This window comes from Staurois parvus, unplaced genomic scaffold (genome assembly GCF_062004578.1).
Source record: "Staurois parvus isolate SC_StPar_1 unplaced genomic scaffold, SC_StPar_1.0 ptg000155l, whole genome shotgun sequence".
Classification (NCBI taxonomy): Eukaryota; Metazoa; Chordata; class Amphibia; order Anura; family Ranidae; genus Staurois; species Staurois parvus.
The window spans coordinates 17,662,723-17,684,560 of record NW_028317951.1 but is presented as its reverse complement, the minus strand read 5'-3'; the positions used below and the strand labels follow the sequence as shown (position 1 = coordinate 17,684,560).

General features: G+C 41.2%; 1 protein-coding gene across 2 annotated transcripts in view; it reads right to left on the bottom strand.

Annotated features, from left to right (window-relative positions):
• Positions 1 to 21,838, bottom strand: part of ECT2 (epithelial cell transforming 2) — a 92,008-nt gene that overhangs the window by 56,352 nt on the left and 13,818 nt on the right. For both annotated transcript variants that reach the window (XM_089675524.1, XM_089675525.1), the window contains 5 exons: positions 17,692 to 17,874; positions 9,115 to 9,204; positions 5,021 to 5,128; positions 2,883 to 2,956; positions 93 to 223 (listed from right to left, as the gene is read on the bottom strand). In XM_089675524.1, coding sequence (XP_089531650.1) covers positions 93 to 223; positions 2,883 to 2,956; positions 5,021 to 5,128; positions 9,115 to 9,204; positions 17,692 to 17,874 — 586 coding nt within the window. The remainder of the gene's footprint in view (positions 1 to 92; positions 224 to 2,882; positions 2,957 to 5,020; positions 5,129 to 9,114; positions 9,205 to 17,691; positions 17,875 to 21,838) is intronic.

The following is a 21,838-nucleotide window of genomic DNA, read 5'->3' as shown; positions in this document are numbered from 1 at the left end:
TATATTTACAGTATTTGATTTTCACTGACTCCAAAGTAAGGTTCTTTAACAGTGTATTAGGCATTTACACATTGTTAGCTTTGTGTCTGTACCTTGCATTACTGTCATCTCCTCCATGCTGACTCGGTCTTCTTCTGAAAACCCAAGAAAACTTAGTATGCAGTCCTGAAATGGTGGGACCTTAAATTCATTTTTAAATTCCTCATCTATTGCACTGAATTCACTGCAAAGAAAATATTAAATATACATATAACATATGTTGTAGTGTTTTCAAGTAAAACAAAATGTTCTGCAAACTGGACTTTCATAAATTCTCAGTAAAGCCAAATACCACTGAGAGGATTTGCAAAAATAAAAGTTCTTCGCTCTTCACATAATTCAGAAACTAGAAACTGGGTTTTAGTCATAAAAATGATGCAATATTAAAAAAATGTACAGAAAACTCACCACAGGAAGAGAACCTGGATGGGCAGCTGCCTCAAAAGCAGATGTCCCCTAATAAAGCCAACACAGAAAACTTTTCTTTACCTTTACACAGGGTTCACACTAATGCAGTGTGGGACTAATGTGGTGCGATTCCTGTGTGAATTACATGCGATGTCGGCGTGGTGCTATGTGAGCCATACATTTTGGATGGCTCAAATCGCATGCGCACCAAAAAGGTGGAGGACCCTTTTTTTTTTTCCCCGCACCTGATTCGTATCGCATGGGTGTTCATTTAACATTGACACCCCCACCAGATCGCATGGACGCCGTAAGATTGCAATGCGGTGCAGGAAACACACAGGATTCGCTGCGTTTCCGGCACTGCATTAGTGTGACCCAGATCTTAGCAAACTTTACCCCTGTGAAAACTCCCAATAGATAGAAAGTAAAAGAAAACAAAAAAGCCAAAAAATAAAATATTATACACACAAAATAAAACAATGTATGCGTCCAAATATTTTTATGAAGTCCGCTGAAAAAAAAAAAAAAAAAAAAAGAAATCTTAAATCCACTGCGTGGTCACTTTTCTTCCTTCATACAATTTTGTGCAAATCAGAGCCCCTTCTGCCACGTGCATCTCCGCCAATCCGTATTTCTCCTTTATATATCCTCACCTCAAACATAGACCTACAACTCATAGGAGGCCTATACACACTTGATAACAAGCTGGCAGGTTCATTTTCGGTGTATTTTCATAATCACTTGACCCACATACAAAGAAAGAACTACTCTCTGATTTTCATAAGATGCATTGCATCATTTAACACAACTGTTGCTGTTTGTTAATTGATGTTTCTGGCATAGTATCCCAGCAGGTATCAGCCATAGCCGTACATGCAAATATAAAAACACATGATGCACCATTTACTGTACCTACCAAATGTATGAAATCAGAAGAAATTGATTCAAATTAATCAATGAAAAAAAACATGATATCTACCGTATATACTCGAGTATAAGCCGAGTTTTTCAGCACATTTTTTGTGCTGAAAAACAGCCCCCTCGGCTTATACTCGAGTCAACGTCTGCAGAGGGGCGCTGCTTCTAAAGCCAGTGCTTCTCAAATAGTGGGGCGCGCCCCCCCTTCGTCAAGGGGGGCGCGTACAGGGGTGGGCAGAGGGCTGCTGTCTCTTACCTGGCTCCCACAATGATCTATCCAGGAAGCGCTGCTCCTTCCGTCACTCCGGCCACTCCCTCACTCCTGCCACTCGGCTCCGCCTCCTCACCGGTGATTGGCCGCCAGAACTGTAGCTCAGGAAAGGTACACAGGCGGCCAATCACGGGCGAGGAGGCGAAGCCGAGCGGACCCGCGAAAATCGAGTGAGGGAAAAGCCGGTAAGTGTGCAGTGCAGAGGTGCTGCTGCAACCACATATGCTGGCTGCAGCAGCACCATACTGCAACAGGGGTCAGCAAGTGTCATTGGTGTCAGTGGGAGGAATAGTGCCACATCATTGGTGTCACTGATACTAATGATGGGGCATTATTCCTCCCACTGACACCAACGATGGGGCACTATTCCTACCACTGACACCAATGATGGGGCACTATTCCTCCCACTGATACTAATGATGGGGCATTATTCCTCCCACTGACACCAACGATGGGGCACTATTCCTCCCAGTGATACCAATGATGGGGCACTATTCCTCCCACTGACAACAATGATGGGGCACTATTCCTCCCACTGACACCAATGATGGGGCACTATTCCTCCCATTGATACCAATGATGGGGCACTATTCCTCCCACTGATACCAATGATGGGGCACTATTCCTCCCACTGACACCAATGATGGGACACTATTCCTACTTATAACAATTTTATAGACAAATGATACTATTTACAGTCGCGCGGGGGGGGGGGCGCAAAATGTTTTCTTCTTCCTAGGGGGGGCATGACAGAAAATAATTGAGAAGCACTGTTCTAAAGCTAAGGTTTCCATAACTGCGGCTGCAGATATGGAAACCTTTGCAGTGATGTGCTGGGCATTCCTACAGTGTGTGCTGTGCCTGTGCGAGCGGCGGGTGCTAAGTTGTCACCTGCCGCCCGCAGAAGTAGTTGTAGTAAGCACGGACCCTCCCCCCCCCTCCCCGACTTCCCCCGCAGAGGTACCTGTAGTTGAGCAGAGTTGGCCCCCCCTTGAGTCCGCAGCAGCACATCCTGGACAGTGTGACAGGCTCGGGCTGTCACAGGCAGCGTTAAGGAGGCTGGCACATCACACATTGACTAGTAGGTGCCTCATTTCCCACTCTCGGCTTATACTCGAGTCAATAGTTTTTCCCCGTTTTTTGTGGTAAAATTAGGTACCTCGGCTTATATTCGGGTCGGCTTATACTCGAGTATATACGGTATATCTCCCCGTTTGTTTGGACCCTTTGGGACAGATATACTCACAGTTCATTCCTTTTTTCCCAGGCTTTTAAAATCCAGTTAGCCTTCATGATAGGAGTGCCCAGACTGACAGCAACCTATGGAAGAGAAACACTCTGTAGTAAAAGATTGTACTTTACACGGAGAGACCATCTACTAGTGAATAATACCAACATTTTACCTAACCGGCATTAAAGGCAACACAAATCATGCACTTATATGGTGCCTCTACAACACGTATTATAGTTACATAATTAGTCTGGCTCAAAAAAGTCCATCCAGTTCAACCATAAAAAAAAAAAAAAAATTATAATCCTATACCCACAATTGATCCAGAAGGCAAAAAAACCCCCAGAAAAGCATGACTGAATTTGCACCTGCAGGAGAAAAAAAATTCCTTCCTGATCCCCCAAGAGGCAATTGGATATTCCCTGGATCAACTTTACCTATAAATGTTAGTAACCTGTTATATTCTCTGTATCTAAGAAAGAATGCAGGTCTTTTTTTAAAGCAATTCACTAAGCTGGCCAGAACCAACTCTTGAGGGAGTCTATTCCACATTTTCACAGCGCTCACTGTGAAGAAACCTTTCCATGTTTGGAGATTAAATTTCTTTTCCTCCAGATGTAAAGAGTGCCCCCTTGTCCTCTGTGATAACCTCAGGGTGAATAGCTCTACACCGAGTTCACTATATGAACCACTGATGTATTTATACATGTTGATCATATCCCCCCTTAATCTCCTCTTCTCAAGAGAGAATAAATTCAGTTCCTCTAACCTTTCCTCATAGCTGAGCTCCTCCATGCCTCTTATCAGTTTGGTTGCCCTTCTCTGTACTTTCTCCAGTTAACCAATGTTTTTTTTTTGTGAATTGGTGCCCAAAACTGAACTGCATATTCCAGATGAGGTATTACTAATGATTTGTACAGGGGTAATATGATATCTCTCTCTCTGGAGTCTATACCTCTTAATACAAGAGAGGATTTTGCTCGCTTTAGAAACCGCAGCTTGGCATTGCAAGCCATTATTAAGCTTGTGATCTACCAGTAACCCACATATCCTTCTCCACCATTGATTCCCCTAGTTGTACCCCCCCTAGTATGGATGATGCATGCATATTCTTAGCTTACTGAAATGGTATTCTTAATCTTAGACCCTGTATCTTTTATAAATATATTAAAAAGTAAGGGTCCCAACACTGAACCCTGGGTACACCACTGACAACCCTAGACCATTCAGAGTATGAATCATTAACCACTACTCTTTGAATACGATCTTTTAGCCAGTTTTCTATCCAATTACATACAGATTTTTCCAAGCCCGTAGACTTCACCTTACACATTATCCGTGTGTGGGGAACTGTGTCAAACGCTTTTGCAAAATCCAAGTATACCACGTCCACCGCCACCCCTCTGTCCAAGGTTTTGCTCACCTCCCCATAAAAAGAAATCAGATTTGTTTGACAACTTCTGTCTTTCATGAATCCATGTTGTCTGTTGCTTAAAATATTTTTTTCCCAGCAAGAACTCATCTATGTGGTCTTTTATTAAACACTCCAGTATCTTCCGAACTACAGAAGTTAAACTAACAGGTCTATAATAACTTGGTAAAGATTTTGACCCCATTTTAAATATTGGCACACATTGGCCTTACGCCAATCCAGTGGTAATATGCCAGTCATTAAAGAGTCCCTAGAAATTAGAAACAATGACTTTGAAATAACAGAGCTCAATTCTTTAAGGACCCGTGGGTGTATGCCATCCAGTCCAGGTGCTTTATTCACCTTTATTCTGTCTAAGTAGTTTTGGATCATATCAATTGTGAACCAATGTGGATCAGCTGGAGCTGTGCCAATAATTAGCAAACATGGTTTTATGTTTTTTTTTTCCTCTGTGGACTACAAAACATCATACTCTGATGTGCAGCTGAGTAGAGGGAAGGTTTTCTGCTGTCTTTACACTTCCTGTCAGAGTGACAATGCAGCTCCTTCATACATGTAGTACTGTGGGCACAGTCACCCTAGTACAGAAAGTGTGTTTATAGCAGGATCACCAGGTAAAGATAAAGGAAAAAACTAATGCATATAAAAAGATAATTCTGGAAGGATTCTAAAAAAAAAAAAAAAAAGAAACCCTCAACTTAAACAGAACAGTAGGACATACCCGAAATTTATCTCCGTGAGTAGAGTTGGCAATAAGGTGAGTCACTTTTGAGCTAAAGTCTTTTCGTATAGTACCTCCCATATGATGCACTAAAGTTACAAGTTTTACCTGAAAGGAAAAAAAAAATAATAATTACACACACACAAAAATGTAAGAGGAACACTTTTTAATCAGAGTATAGCATCAAACCAATTAAACTCCTTGGATATTAATCTGGTCAGTTAAGTAGCAGAGGGGTTTGTTAATCGGTTTCAGCTGCTTTGCTGTTTATGAAATTAACAGGTGCACTAGATGGGCAACAATTAGACAACCCCAAAAACAGGAATGGTTTTACAGGTGGAGGCCACTGACTTATCCCTATTCATCAGGGTCAATGTCACTACTGGTAGCATGAGGCGATACCTGGACCCTACAGAGGTTGCACAGGCAGTTCAACTCCTCCAGTATGGCACATCAATAAGCACCATTGCCAGAAGATTTTCTGCGTCTCCCAGCACAGTCTCGAGCATAGAGGAGATTCCAAGGACAGGCAGTTACTCTAGGAGAGCTGGAGAGGGCCGTAGAAGGTCCTTAACTCATCAGCAGGACCAGTATCTGCTCCTTTGTGCAAGGAGGAACAGGATGAGCACTGCCAGAGCCCTACATAATAACCTCCAGTAGGCCACTGGTGTGAATGTCCAACGTCCTCTAGTTGGCCCTGTGCTCATTGCCCGGCACCATAGAGCTCGATTGGCATTTGCCATTGAACACCAGAATTGGCAGGTCCACCACTGGCACCAAATGCTTTTCCCAGATAAGAGCAGGTTTCCCCTGAGTACGTGTCAGATGTTAGACAGGCTAGACAATGCACCCTGACTGCCATTAGGTATCGGAATGAAATCCTTGAACCTATTGTCAAATCCTACGCTGGTGCAGTGGGTCCTGGGTTCCTCCTGCTGCACGACAATGCCCGACCTCATGCGGCGAGAGTATGCAGGCAGTTCCTGGAGGATGAAGGAATTGATACCACTGAATGGCCCCCACACGTGCCTGATCTAAATCGAATAGAACACACCTCTGTGATTTGTTTCGGTCCATCTGACACCACCAGGTTGCACCTCAGACTGTCCAGGAGCACAGTGATGCCCTGGTCTAGATCTGGGAGGAAATACCCCAGGACACCATCCGTCGTCTCATTAGGAGCATGCCCCGACATTGTCAGGAATGCATACAAGCGCATTGGGGCCATACAAACTACTGAGTACCATTTTGAGTTGCTGCAATGAAATTTTAGCAAAATGGACTACACTGCTGCATCATTTTTTCACTTTGATTTTTAGGGTTCTTTGAATTCAGTCCTCTGTAGGTTGATCATTTTCATTTCCATCAAATGATGGGGCATCCTTATGTTCCTAACACATTACCCAGTCAATGTCAGTACAGATATCCAACATATTTTTCCCCATTGAGATCTGATGTGTTTGCAAAGTGTTCCTTTAATTTTTTTTGAGCTTTATAAATAATGGGGCAATGTATTAGGAAGACCTGCATTCACATCTACATTATTCACACACACACACACACACAGTATTTTCTCTACACGAGAATACCAAGACATAAAATGACCTTTTTATGGATGCAGTAGTTCCAAGGTAACTATTTTTAATTGCGAACAGGAAGCAAACCTTTTTGTTTGAGTTTTGGGTGGAAGTGTTGGGGTTTTTAGTCCCCTGCCATGTTCTACTTCTATGTTTTAACCTGGCAGTGAGTTTTACCCAACATCCAGCCCTGAAAAGCTTTAAAAAAAATATGTATACAATACAGAAAATATGAAGAAAGCAAGTGTTTCCCCTTTCATTTTGTGGATTTAAAAACACATGCCAAATTAATATGAGGAAATCATGTTAAATTATCCACTCTACAAAAAAAAAAAAAAAAAAAAAAAAAAAAAGGTCAAATCATGTTATCCACTCTTGAGCATCTCAAGTTCCTCTAAATTTATTTGGATGGCCCTACACCTGTATGACCAGGCCCATGAGATGTACCATATTCCACATTATATGGCAAGTCAAACCAGCTGGAACTGGCATAATGAGTGTGGCTATGGGGCCTTGCCATTAAACACCAAGACGAAGTAAAGAAATGGTGGAACACAAGCCAAGATAGAAAGAAAATAACAGCAAAAAGGGAGAACAGAAAGGGAGAGGATAAAATAGTTGGTTGACATTTGGGATAAAGGAAGAAGAAAATAGGGACAGATGGAAGGAAAAAGGGGGAGGGGTAGGAATAGGGGGAAACCACTTGACCCACACCAGATGATCACTAAAAGATTGAGTTATGTATTGCCAAGCAAGGTGCAGTATTCTGATGAGGTTTACAAATCTAGACCAGTAAAAGCAGATTTTATAGAATAGTTAATCTGTACAATTTGATTTTTCCATCAGCTTTTTGAGGTTTCAATTTCATTTACTTTGTGTATTCATAGACTCGTGGAAGGAGTGAATTGGTTACAGTAATGTAGCATGCAATTGTTTGTGTTTTTAAGTGGATAAGGAGCTATTTCCTATAAGTAATGTGAGGTGGACAACGAAGGCAGCCAGATTATTTCCCCACTGAGTGTCAACTCAAGCAGATTATGCTCATGTTAAGAAGGGGTTGGAAACTGTTGCCTTGTATGTCCCAGAGAAATTTACGATTACAGGAAAAAAAAATTTAATTTTTAGAATTCCAGATCTCCCAAATAAAGGAGAAATAATAAATAAATAAATAAAAAAAAAAGAAGAAGTGTGTGGATTTTTTTAAATGGGCTAAGTGAATGACGTTTAGCAGTTGAATCATTTTCACATCCCTATTGGGGATGAAACCTGGTCTTTAAAGACATTGGATCAGGAGTAGTAATAGGTTGACAAGATTTTTTGAAAACAAGATTAAATCTACATTTAAACAAAGATATTGGACAGTAACTGGAACATTGGGTCAGGTCTTTGCCATCTTTAAAGACATCAATAGCAGTCAGCAGAACCACCAAGGACAAGATATGTTTTGACAAAGACGTGAGATTGAACGGAGGACAGTAGGACCACATCCCCTCTCAGTTCAGTGGGAGCGTTTTTGTTTTTTTTTTAAAACATAGTGCAGATCTGGGTCCAAAGGGGTCTGGTCTTGGGTGCTTTTCTGTCTTTTAGGCATGAGGTATTAGGTAAATACTAAGCACATTAAACTTCATAATTCGCCCTTGAACACAGCTGTCTCATGGTGTGTCCTTACAGCTCCATGGCTTGGCTAGGCCACAGTCAATGTAATTTTTAAAATGCATTGTAGTATATTTGCAACTGCGTTTTAGTATCAAGCACTATTTTGGTTTTACTTTATACCTTAGACCTACATGTATAAATCGGGGGTCAATTATTGCTTGAGGGTACTTTCCATGCAGGCCTTAGCACTCAGTGGTCAATGTTTTCCTTGTCTCGTAGCTTACGGAGACCTCCTAATCAATGCTTAGCCAGGCACACTATGTGGAAAAGCATTCTTAGACTTCTCTGTGGCCCCCACTACTCTGCACTTGGCCCCATGGTAACAAGGTCAGTCAAAAAATGCTCTCTCTAGTGCCACACACTTAATGCCAGAACTGCCACACCATTTCACAATGCACACTCTGGAGTTTCCATTACAGCGAGAAATAGTCTGAAAGCAAACCGCTTTTGCTACTTTTTAGAAAAACTAGAAGGCTCTGAATTGGAGCACTTCGTAGCTGTAAAATACTTTATATTAAAAGATAAGCTATAAAACATCCGTTTAAAAAAATTAAAAAAAAAAAAAAAAAAAAAACTTAGGTTGGCCACAAAACCACCATCTTTCCCTTTAAAATGCTTGTCAGTAATATTTTTAACCAATAATCTCAAAATAAACAAACTTTCCACTGTACTAGCTTATAAACCATACCAACACCATCATTACATTTCTGTGTATGAGTAGCTTTAGAACAGAAATGCTTCAGGCTTTAGCATTATATCTGAACTGACGTCTACAGCAATCTGAATATTCATCACATCTTTCTCTTGAAACAGCAACTCCTTGTTCACAAATGCACAGAAAGAAAAAAAACTCAAACTCACCAGTTCTTCCTTTTTTCTGAATCCAGTAAAGCACAGGACAAGATTAAGCATGCTGGCACAGTACAGAGGTCTAGATGTAAATGGCAAAGACTAGAAAAAGAGGTAGGGGAAACAAATCACTTTCTTTAAGATGAGCAGAGACATTAAGCTAGAATCTGTCAGGTTAGAGGTATAGAAGCTGCCATTTATGACTCGATTTTAAAATTGTAGGGCCATAATCCTCATCTTTGTTTCCTGACCAAGTAAATCTCCAACATAGAAAAAATACTGTATATAATTAGGTGTGTCTATATTTCATTGGTTACATTCTTGTTCCATGTTATCACTAGTAAAGCCAAGATAACAGTCCTGAAGCTTACACTTTTAAAAATGAGAGGTCGAGAAAGGCAGCTTCCATATTTCTAGCCTAACAGGTTTTGTTTCAAAATTACAACAAAAAAAATAAAAATGTACATGTAGCAAAAAACAGATTACATTTTATTTTCAAAATTTAGTCTGACACATGGGTCAAAATAGAAAAACCTGAAGGAAAGCCTGATTTTGCACAAAGCATTTACAATTCCAAAATTCCTTTAGCCAAATAAAAGCCAAAATCTGATGGGCACCTCTGCTGCATACACATGTATGACTCAATATCCCATTGGCACCTCTTCCTTACAGAACTCCCATTTAAAAAAAAAAAAAAAAAAAAAAAAAAAAAAAAACACAAAATATTTGCCTTAGCCAAACGTATCTGCTTACAGCTTTGAAATTAGAGTGGTGGAAGCATGAATGTGGCTTGTTGGTTCAATTCACAAACGAGTATTTTCCTCTTTAAATTTAGAGGTAAAATAGCACATAATGATTTTCAAATTTTTTTTGCAATTCACAAAAAAACCCCCACCCAAAAAAATAAGGCATGCAGTAGCTCATCGGAACGTGCAGTATTTATCACATGAAACCATTTGTTATGTTATCTCATGCCGTGATACCGAAGGGGATGGCAGGGGGAAGGAGACTATAATAAAAGTCAAAAGGGAAGGGGCTTTCACGGGACAGGCGTGGCATTTCAAAAACTAGGTTAAATCAAATACAAAATATCTTTATTAATGTAAAATCTTGAATGAAAAAATCGTATCAGAAATCACATACAGTTAGAAACCTTGTCAAGTGTTTTTTTTTTGTTTGTTTTTTTAATTACAGTCTTCCCCTGTTATGTTGAGTCACTTTCTAAATTTGTTTTGGTGACCAATTCAACATTTTAGAGTTGTCACAAGAACATGTGAGGGGAATCTCCCAAAAGCAATTCCAGTGTTCCAGTTAACAAAGTGAGAAATTCCCCTCACTTTGTAGTTATTTCCCCTTCTTGTTGCGCCTCAAGGACAAAAATAAAGTGGAACTCCAAGAAAATAGAAATTTTAAGCTACCAGTAAATTCAATATTTTGGCATACAGTACAGTCCGCAGGCATAGCATTCATAGACCCTGGGTTTTAGGCTTGTATCTTCAGGTGATTGGACACTGGCAAAGCTTTTGAGGACATGCACCTCCAGGGTGCCTCCCATAAAACCCTGCCCAACTCCATGATTCCAAGCAAGGCAGAGTAACCAAGGAACAGAAGGGAGGTTGGCCTGTGTTGTGTAACATTCACAATCCCTGCCTGGGACATCCAGTCTGGTTCTCCTAATTGTACATTACAAGGGGAAGGGGGAAGGGGGAAGGGGGAAGGGTTTCTCTCCCCCCCCCCCGACTTTAAAAGAAGTTGGGCAACAGCCAAACCATTAAAAGCTAGCAAGCGAGGAGGATGTTGAACTGACCCCGTGACAGAAGATCTATAGAAGACTTGGTCAATCTGGTAGGGCCCAAAGAGTGAACCAGGAGTTCGATGAGCTCCAAGTACCACATCATCCTGTGCCAGTGAAGTATTACTTGAAACAGATGAAGGAGCTTTAGCAAGGTTAAAGAGCAGATCAAGTTAAACAGATTCCACAGGCTCACCAGGGTATCCGTTGGAAGGCCCAAGGATCCCTGGCTCTGGCAACAAACCTATTCAGCTCGTTAAACCTGGACACAAGGAGTTACACATTTGGTGTCTTCCCCAACTGATGACAGAGGTTTTGGAACACCTCTGGGCGAAGAAACCATTCCCTGGATCCAGACTCGACGACTGTAGAAAAGACTATCTGCCAATTTTCTACACATGGAATGTGCACTACAGACAAGACCAGAAAGTGGAGTTCCACCACATTTAGCACTTTTGAGTTGTGCAATTTCTTGTGCCCCCTTGAGGGATGATGTAAGCCACTCCTTTGGCACTGTGACTGGATTCTGGTCAGGTGGCCTTGCAAGTGAGAGGTCTAGCTTTCAGGGACAACCAAATTGCTCTGAGTTCTGGGATGTTTATCAAGTGCCAGGTTTACGCTGGCAACCAAGTCCATTGTACCAAAAGTGTCTCCACGACTCCACCCCAGCTCGACAAATTAACATCCATTGTGGAAAACCTTCAAAGGCATTGGGAGAAAGGACTTCCAATTCCAGCAGTGAACTGGAAATCCACCACACTAAGTCAAGGAAGTTCTGCTGTGAGGTGTAGGAAACGATCGGGAGACTGAGTCTGCTTGTCCCACAAAGCAAAATTGTTGACACCCTGAAACTGAACACACTGTACTGCCTCGAAGGAGACAATCAAACCCAAGACCCTCATGCAAAAGAAAATGTGTGAACATCCCCTGGACATTAAGGTCTGAACAGGGAGTGGAGGAAGAGGGAGGAAAACCCTGGACTGGACCGTGTCCAGAATCAAGCCCATATACTCAAAGCAGTAATTCGGTTCCAGCGCTGACTTTTGGAGAGGGATGATCCATCCAAACCTCTGCAGATTCTGCCCTGTCTGATGGAAACTGGCTTCCAAGGCCTTGTCCAATTGTTCTTGCAAGGGGAGGTCATCCAGATATCCCATTATAGGCGATATCCTGAGAGTGCAGCAAAGCTAGGATGGGGACTAACACCTTGCTGAAGAGACAAAGTGCTGTGGGTAGGCAGATGGGCAAAAAGAAAAAAGAAATGTGTGCCTATAGCAAAAGCCAAGTGCTGATTCAGAGTAAGAAATGGGGAAGTGCAGGTACAGTAGACATTCTTGATAACCACAGAGGCCAATGGGTCCCCCAGCTAAAGGAAAGCAATGACCTGGCAGAATATATATGGAATTTTTTAACCCAAAATAACTTGGAGACTGTTTAGCTTCAGAATGGGGCAAGCATCTCCTTTTGTTTTAGGGACAGCAAACAGGGTCTGGAGTAGAACCCCTAAAACCTTGCCATCTTTGAAACTAGGGAAATTACCCCTTGTGAGAGGAGCGGTTGGTGAACAACGTGAAGATCTGCTGTCTTCTGTGGGGATGATGGCAAACAGGGTGGAAGGACGGACCTGTGTCAAGATTGTTGAGAAGGCCGACAAACTTGCCTCCCTTCCTCCCCCACTGTCAAGGCCTGTTCCTGGACTTGGCGGGCCTAGACATCCAGATCTTGTTGTGGAGCTGTGACATAAGCCAGATGCACAAAATGAAAAGAGCTCCTCTTCACCACAGAAACTGAAGGCTTTCCCATGGGGATATTACCCTCTACTTCTCAGGTAAACGAACACTCCTTTCCCCCATGACATTCTTGATTTAAGAGTCCAAGCAGTCAACAAATAGGCATGGTCCCTCAAAGGGCTCTTCTTGTAGGGAAGCTCTGCAGACAAATGCCTACTTACAACCAGAAGGATCCTTTGCATTTGTACCGAGATTCACCCTGGAAATTTGACAATGTGTCTGCTATAGCCTGTCTATGACAGAGACTTTACATTTATCCCTCTTCAGTAGGGTATTGCTGAGCAAAGAGGAGGCCAGTCACTGCACAAGACAGGCTGTAAGAGTACAGTGAGGTAGGAGCTAAGACTGTTGTACACCAAGTGTTCCCTGTTCATTCAAATAACCTTCTTGACCCCTTAGAGTCTGGCTTTCGCTCACAGCACTCCACTGAAACTGCCCAACTAAAATGGACAATACTGCTAAAGCTAATGGTTACTACTAGACCTCTCTGGAGCCTTTGATACAGTTGACCACCCACTCCTCAATAAGCTCCATTGCCTTGGCTTCCAAGACTCTGCTCTATCCTGGTTCTCCTCCTTCAGTGTTGCACATAACTCTGTCTCTTCCTCTCCACTTCCTCTCTTTCTATAGGGGTCCCCCAAGGCTGTTCTTGGCCCCTTCTCTTCTCTATCTACACCTCCTCTCTTGGTCACCTGATAACCTCCCATGGCTTCCAATACCATGTCTATGCCGATGACACCCAATACTCCTCACCTCACTCCTTCAGTCTCCTCTCACATTATTAACCGACATATCAGCATGGATGTAGAACCACTTCCTTAAACTAAATCTCTATAAAACAGAGCTAATATTCCCCCCTGCTCGTACCCTCCTCCGTGACTTTTCCATGAAGATCAACAATGCAACTATCAGTCCCTCCCTTCAAGCCAGGGTACTAAGTGCAATCCTGGACTCTGACCTATCTTTTCAGCCCCAAATGCAATCGCTGTTAAAAGTTTGTAGACTTCACCTCTGGAACATCTCTAAAATTTGTTCCTGCTTAACCAATGAAACCACCAAGCTACTCATTCACTCCATTCTTATCCCTCACCTTGACTATTGCAACTCCCTTCTTGTAGGCCTACCTCTCCGTATGCTATCCCCTCTTCAGTCTATCGAGAATGCTGCTGCCAGACTTATCTTACCAACCGCTCAGTGTCCGTTGCCCCTCTGCCAAGTCCTCCACTGGCTTCCGATTGTCCAGCAAATTAAATTCAAAATGCTAACATATGTTTTTCAGAACTCTGTCCCAAGCTACATCACCAATCTTGTCTCCAAATATCGCCCAAACCATCCTCTCTGCTCCTCCCATGATCTCAAGCTCCCTTGTCTCTTCCTCCCATGCTCATCTCCAGAACTTCGCCAGAGCCTTTCCCATCCTCTAGAACCATCTACCTCAATCTGTCCAGCCATCCCCTATTCTGGCAGCCTTTAGGCAATCCTTGAGAACTCTTCTCTTCAGGGAAACCTGTCATTCTCCAAATAAACATTTATCACTTACATCAGCTCATCCCCCACAGTTACAACCTTTTGTACCATTTGCCCCACCCTATTAGATTGTAGGCTCTTATAAGCAAGGCCCTATTAATGCTCTTGTTTTTTATTGTATTGTAACTGTACTGCCTTCCTTTTATATTGTAAAGCTTTGCAAATGGTTGGCTCTATATAAATTCTGTATAATATACATAATATAATGTCAATAAGGAGAAAGATGGTACCCTATAACTGAGGTGACATTTGTGGACTGGATATCCCCCTGAGCGGAGCCCCTTCTCTTCAGGGAGAATAGAGGCCTCAAAAAGGGGGAATTAGAGATGGCGCCTACAGATCTGAGACTCTAACAGGGCAGATAAACTTCCTATAAAATCAGACAGTGGTTGGGAATTCATCTCTAAATTGACTAGAGGAAGATGGAATGCCAGAAGATATTAAGGAAGCCCCAGAGGATGGCAGGGACTCATGGGGGCAGTGATAAGGACAATTAAACCAGATTTAGAGCCATTGAGGGAACTACTTCAGACATACCCTGAGCAATTAGCCAAGTGCAAGCTGGCAAGGTCTGCTGACCAGTACCTCCTATGCCAAAAAAAACACTGAAGTGAGGAAAAACACTTCCTTAAAAAGGGACTTCCAACCTATACTGTGGAGCATGAAGAGCTTATGCCTTCTGTGACTGGTCACTGTAGCCAGAGGGAGCCCAGAACATCCAAAGATTGCTGTGCCCTGTAACTGGAATGAGAGAGTGGAAGAGCACCTTCCTGTGACAACTGACTGTATACCAAGAGACTAAAATAGCACACAATCATGCAGCAAGTCTCGGTGGTATTGAGGTGCATAGCAGCAAAAGGGTCTGCCAGACCAGCATAGAAGATTACTTTCAAAAGGAGAGGTTATGTTTGGCTGTCCTTACAGTTTCTTTGCCAGTGTCAAATCACCTCAATGTAGCTGGATATGCCATTAGTCTAAAACCAAGTTCCCCCTTCCCCTGTAATGTACGATTAGGGACAAAAAAAAAATGCCAAGAAATCAAAGTCTAGGTCACTCACAGCATATCACTTTGTCATAAATTATAAAATGCTAAAATTGAAAAACACATCCAGCTGATGGATGTTTGTGTAAAGCACACAGTTTAAGGCATGATTGGATAAGGGTTCGGAATGGATTTTGGGGGGATTTTTGCCTTAAGGCATGACAAATTAATTGATACAAGTTTAACCCTTTTCTGTGTTTCCCACAAGTGGTATGTTACATGACTGATGCAAAGGCTTCAAATCATTTAGCCTCTCCTGAAAAGGGGTTCACAGCAAGCTATTCAGTAAGTCCCTCTCTTTAGGCACTGAACATATGATCAATGCCACAGCAATAGCCATATGACATGCCACAAAAGAGAAACAGAAGTGTTGGTCCCAGCAACACAGATGAGCAATTTACAAGTACAGGTGTACCTCGGTTTACAATCGCCTCAGTTAACGTAATTTTTCATTTAGGAATGAAAATCCATTGAAAATAATGCCTTGGTTTACGATTTGTTTACAAATTTTTCTCGCAATATGAAGTGTATGTCGGCGCTGATTTTTAAATGCAATTGCCAGCTTTTTTTTTCCTTCACTATAGCTCACAGAGCGGTCACTTTCCCCGGAGTTAAAGGAAGCTTTGTTTCTTTTAAGAAGCTAAAAGGAAACATTGTTTCTTTTAAACTTGGGGAAATAAACTAGAAAGAAACTTTCTCTTTTAGCTGAGGGGGAAGTGAGCGCGGAATCTCTGAGCTATAGTGGGAAAAAAAAAAAAAAAAAGCGGTAATTACATTTAAAAAGCGGCACCATAATAAATTAATGGCGTGGGATCCCCCTCCCACCCATACCAAACCCTACAAGTCTGGTATGGATCTTGAGTGGAGCTCCCACACCAAAATTAAAAAAAAAAAAAAAAAAAAACCGTGGGGGTCCCCCCCAAATCCATACCAGACCCTTATCCAAGCATGCAGCCCAGCAGGTGAGGAAAGAGGGGGGGGGGGGGGGGGAAGAGCACCCACCCCCTCCTGAACCATACCAGGCCACATGCCCTCATCGTGGGGGGGTGCTTTGGGGCATGTGACCCCATCAATGACGACACATGGGGCGGGGTCACTCGGATGATGTTCCCAGGTGGCCCTGCCCCTTACCTATTTAAGAACTGTCAAACCACTGGAGCAGGCAGACGGCTGGAAGCCATCGTCGAAAGTGGAGCCTTTTTTTAATTATTTTTTTCGGGTCGTCGGCTGGCATCGTGATTGACGTTGGATCTGCTGCGGGGAACATACATTCTTTTAGTTTTTTTCTTTTAATAAAGGACTTGTCAAAGACCGTGTCCTGTCTTTTTTCACACTACACTTTTTGTGAATGACTATCGGGACCATGTACCCATACTCATTCACATATGGGGGGGGGGGGGGGGAGGGCAGGATCTTGTCAAAGGGGGCTTCCAGATTACGACAAGCCCCCTGCCCGCAAACCCCCACAACCACCAGCCAGGGTTGTGGGGAAGAGGTCCTTATCCCCATCAACATGGGGACAAGGTGCTTTGGGGGGGAGGGGGGGGGGGATGGCCTGGTATGGTTCAGGAGGGGGGCGCTCGCTAGTCTCTCCTCTCCTCCCCCCTCTTTGCTGACCTGCATGCTCGGATAAGGGTCTGGTATAAATTGTGGGAAGGGGGGGGGGGGGGGCCCCCACGCCATTTGTTTTTTAATTTTTTCAAAATCCATACCAGACCCGAAGGGCTTGGTGTGGATGGTGAGGGGGGACCCCACGCTGTTTTTTTAATTTTTTTTAATTGCCGGCAATTCATTTACATTCAGCTGTCAGTGGGGAACCCTGACAGCTGAAACATTAACACATGGCTGTCACTACTAAAATACCGCATGACTTGATAAAATAAAATAACTCATGCGGTATTTTAGTAACGTTTACTTTTTTCTGACCTCAGGAACAGATTAATCGGTTTTCAATGTATTCCTATGGGAAACGGCGTTTCGGTTTACAAATTTTTCGCTATATGAAAAGTCCCACAGAAAGAATTAAATCCGTAAACTGAGGTATGCCTGTACTGAAAATACATTTTAGCAGAGGGGGGGTAAAAATAGGTTAAAGTAACAACTGTTTTAAAGCACATCTGTTACTGCAAATAACGGCTATGGATAAGCATAGAAATGTACCAAGAAGGTATTCCAAAAAAAACAAAAAAACACAACAAAGCAGGGTCTGCAGTGCAACAGATTGACAGAATGCTGGTATTCTGCAATCAGATGCGTGAGATTTGCAAATTACACACTGAAGTGCCCTCTAGGCATTGCAGAATAGGTTTTAGGCCAAGTGATGCCAACTAGAATCTGCCAATCACTTCACCTTTATTTCTAAGCTTGACAGAAAGTTACACCATCAAGTGCCATGTAAACTTTATATAGTAGCTATATAGTTTATAAACAAGTTGTACCTCTCCTTTCTGTGCACAATACAAGATGATGGGTGGACCAACCACTCTGCAGTCAGCTTTATACAGATAATGGAATGAAGGATGCTGAAAATCTGAGATGACAAACACATTCTCGAACTCTGGGGCATCAGCTTCCACATACTCTTCCACTGCTTCAGTTATGACATGCTGGAGTTTTATTTCCTGCATTTCCATAAGGAAAAATAAACTTGTTAGTACACTGGGACTTGAAGTACTTGTTATAATATATTAAAACTATTAGACATTTGAACTCAACCTTTGTGGATGTCCACACTGCTTATAAAATACCAATTACAACTAACAAAAATACTCCCCAAGGTAGTCTATTCCTCTGCAATAATAGATTATACATTGTTAAAGATTTGAAAGCATAAACTACTTATATATGGTTTAGGTGATAACTTTGGTTCTACATATCTCACTGTCACAGACTAAAACAACCCACCACAAAGTAGATGGCATTTATCATACTTTAAATAGCTACGTTCAAAAAAGGCTCCTAAATGGTTGGTGTAAAAAGGAAGGAATAGGGCAGATTTCACTGGTGAATATATTTTTTTGAAGACTCACTTACTGTAGATACATGACTATACCACCTAAAAATGCTAGTGCCTCTGTTTATCAGGCTTCTGTTAAATGCTACCAAATGCATGCCCTTGTATGCCAATACATTTACACACAGCCTTGCTGCCAATTGTACCAAATTTGTCCCAATAGGTTACAACAGAGAACTTACAGATATTAACTTCAATACTATGTATACTCTGGTTTGTAGAGAGTAATTATGCAGCACTTATGTATCAGAGGTAAGGGGTCCTTTTTTGCCGGTGTAAATATATGCATTAATGTTTAATAAACTATCACTTTAACGATTTAATAATCAATTTGGTTTCATTGTTTTAAGAGGTCTAGTGGCTCAGTCAGCTGCATGTTGTCCCCAGCTCTTAAACCATACCGTCAAATATGGACCTCTGTAGTTTTAGAGAACTACAGATTGATATGTGACAGTTACACACACTCAGGTGACAATAGGGGTTAATTCACCAAGAGATAAATACCACATGAATTTTTGAGTTAAAGTGGTTGTAAAACCTTACATATACCTAGTGAGGTGAATGGCCTCAGGTGATACACAGATGAAACAAATCCTCCTACATAAGTTGAACCTGTTTATCTGCAGAATCTGCTACATCTGTTCAAAGTGTAGAATGTACACAGTATTTCTCAGCTATGAAAAGCAGGGGGCAGAGAGCTGGTTACACTCCTTGAGGAGAGCTCTGAGAGCTGATTGGAGGGGAGGGACTTTAAGGATTTATCTCATATTGCTCATATGTTTAACAAATGTGCTGTATTTACCTCACATTTGATATGTTACTTTGATGTATTGATTTATTTTTGTCATGTGATATTTCTGAAAAATGGGTCACATGACATTCATAACACATGCAAAATCCTTTAGTGAATTGACCCCAGTATGTTGTGAGATCAGGCAGCTGGCAGGACAGAACTTAAACTTTGGGTGGCCTCACACCCAATTTCCGAAGCTGAGAATCTTCCTCAGACAAAACGCTTAATTGACTAAGCTCACAAAAACAGTTATTAGTTGTACTATTTTTTTTTTTTTTTATCAGCAAGGGGATCTGAAAACAGCAAAATGATAAAATATTGAAAAAACATATGTGCATAAGCTCACCCACACTGTTTTCTCTTTATAGGACTGTGGCTTTCTTGGTATGAATTTCTGATCCTACCATATGTTTTTATTTTGTTTGGTTTTTTTTAAATACCTGAGTGACATTACTACTGTCTTGCTATCATGCTTCTACACAAATGTGACTGGCTAAAATTTACTCACCTGCTAATATACAGAAAAAAAAAAAAAGGGAAAGAGTGTAACCTACTGAAAACCTAAATCCTGCAGGCAAGTAACACTTTTATGCCACTATTAAGAGGTTCAAGGCAGCACTTGAAAACATAGGTAAAAAAAAAAAATAATAATCAGGATATGAGAAGTAAAACTCGTGAAAAGGATAAAAAAAAAAAAAAAAAAAAAAGAAGAGCTTCTGCACACTGTATGACCCAACCTACCAGCAAACCAGCACTTGAACAATGCTTCCCATCAAATCTGAAATAAGGGAAGAAGTGTAGAACTACAAAATTAAAAAATTGTTTGTATTCGTTTAAGAAAAACACTACAAAAAGGAGTTTCAGTAGATAGACTCAATGCAAAACTCGGCATACATTATAATGTACAAACCACATTCCCTCATCCTTCTCTGCGTCAACAATCAGTGTTCTCCAACCACATAATTTACAGTTCAAATAAATACTCGAAAGTCCATCAAACACCACTCATAATATGCATTATTAGTGCTCCTCCCCATTAAGAATAGATCTGAATGTGCAATCACACAATTCTGTTGCCAAACACCACCTCAATATCCTCCGTAATAGTGGGTGTCTGCTCACCTGGAGAGAAGGACCCCCTTAATTACAGAAGGTCATCAAGCACAAGGGAGACTCAAATGGTTAATATTCCTTCACTGCTTCTCCCTTTGGATAATAGGCTCTTATACAGTATGTTCCAGAAAGTGATGCAGCTGTGGGAACTGGAAGGGTTAACTCTCCTCCTTCCACTTCTCTACCAACCATACTCCGAGAACCAGGAAAAGACTCAAAAGGGGGTTATTAGGCCAGCCATACACTATACAATTTTCTTGAGATTTTTGGTTTAGATTTACCAAAAACCATATAATAGGAAGTCAAACCTAACAACACTTTCAATTGTATCCAATTAGGCAGGCTCTTGCACTACATAGTTGAAAGCAGGGTGGATAAAAATCAATGATTTTTTTAAAAAAATAAATTTAAAATCGGTTTTATTTAAATCGGATTTTTTTTTAAATAAAATGCTTTTTGAGGAAAATATATTACCATTAAAAGGTTATTCCATCATGAAAGATTAGTTTTTTTATCTATGTAGAATAAGGCTGTATATGTTTAATTTTTTTGGTAAATAACTTCCATTAATCCATTCACGTCATGCTCTTCCAGAGGTTTTTGTAAGATTATTGGGCAGTTTCTCTGCCTACAAGATATCACAGATGCTTGGTTTACTTTTGCAGTTCTTAAAACTGAATTTGACTCAGCGGATATCACATGCCTCTTCTTCACAGCAAAAATGTTATAACATGAACAGAGTTAAGAAAAAGACCTTAATCCTAACTTCTACAAACCTATGAATACAGAATCAACCCCTTCAGTGCTAAGTTTCAAGAAGTTCAGTGAATAGAATAGAAACAATATTTTTCTGATTGTTTGGAGTGGAATAGATCTGCACAAGAAGAAAGTGAAACTAAGTGTGAGGAGGAAGGGGCTGACAGTCTAAGTTTCTTAAAATATATTTTGTTTAGCCAAATTAGTTAACAAACATGGATGTTTGTTTAAGCAAATAACATAATGTAATGTTATTGTTTTCATTAAGGTAATGATTATTTTTCTCCTTCCTAAGTACAATAGAAAAGTTGTCCAAATATGAATGATTAACCTATTAAACTGGGGATTAAAAAAACTAATATGAAAAGTTGTTATTCTAAAAATCTTCATCTACTTGCATATTAAAGTTATACCAGCAAGAATTAGTCTTTATGTAGAAAACTATGATTTAAATCAAGCCGGACTAGTGATTTAAATCGGTTTGATTTAAATCAAATCCACCCTGGTTGAAAGTAAATCTAAAGGAAATTGGGCAGAAATTGGACAGAAAAATATATAGTGTATGGCCAGCCTAAAACTGGAGAAAGCAATATCCGGTGCAGCTCTGCACAGAAACCAGTCAGCTTCCAGGTTGTATTGCCAAAGCTCAATTGAACAAGCTAAAGATACAAGCGGATTGGCTACCATGCACAGCTGCACCAAATTCTGACTGCACCAATTTCAGTGAATCTCCCCCATAGTGCTCACTGTAACTATTGTTTATTGCAGGATAAACACAATTGTACTTACATGGTACAACAGAGTGGATCGCAGAATTGCGCACAATGAATAACATATGCATGGAGGCAATGCACACCACCCATGTTGTTGCAGAAAGCTAACTGGGACAGTAAATCTCTGTTGAGCGTGA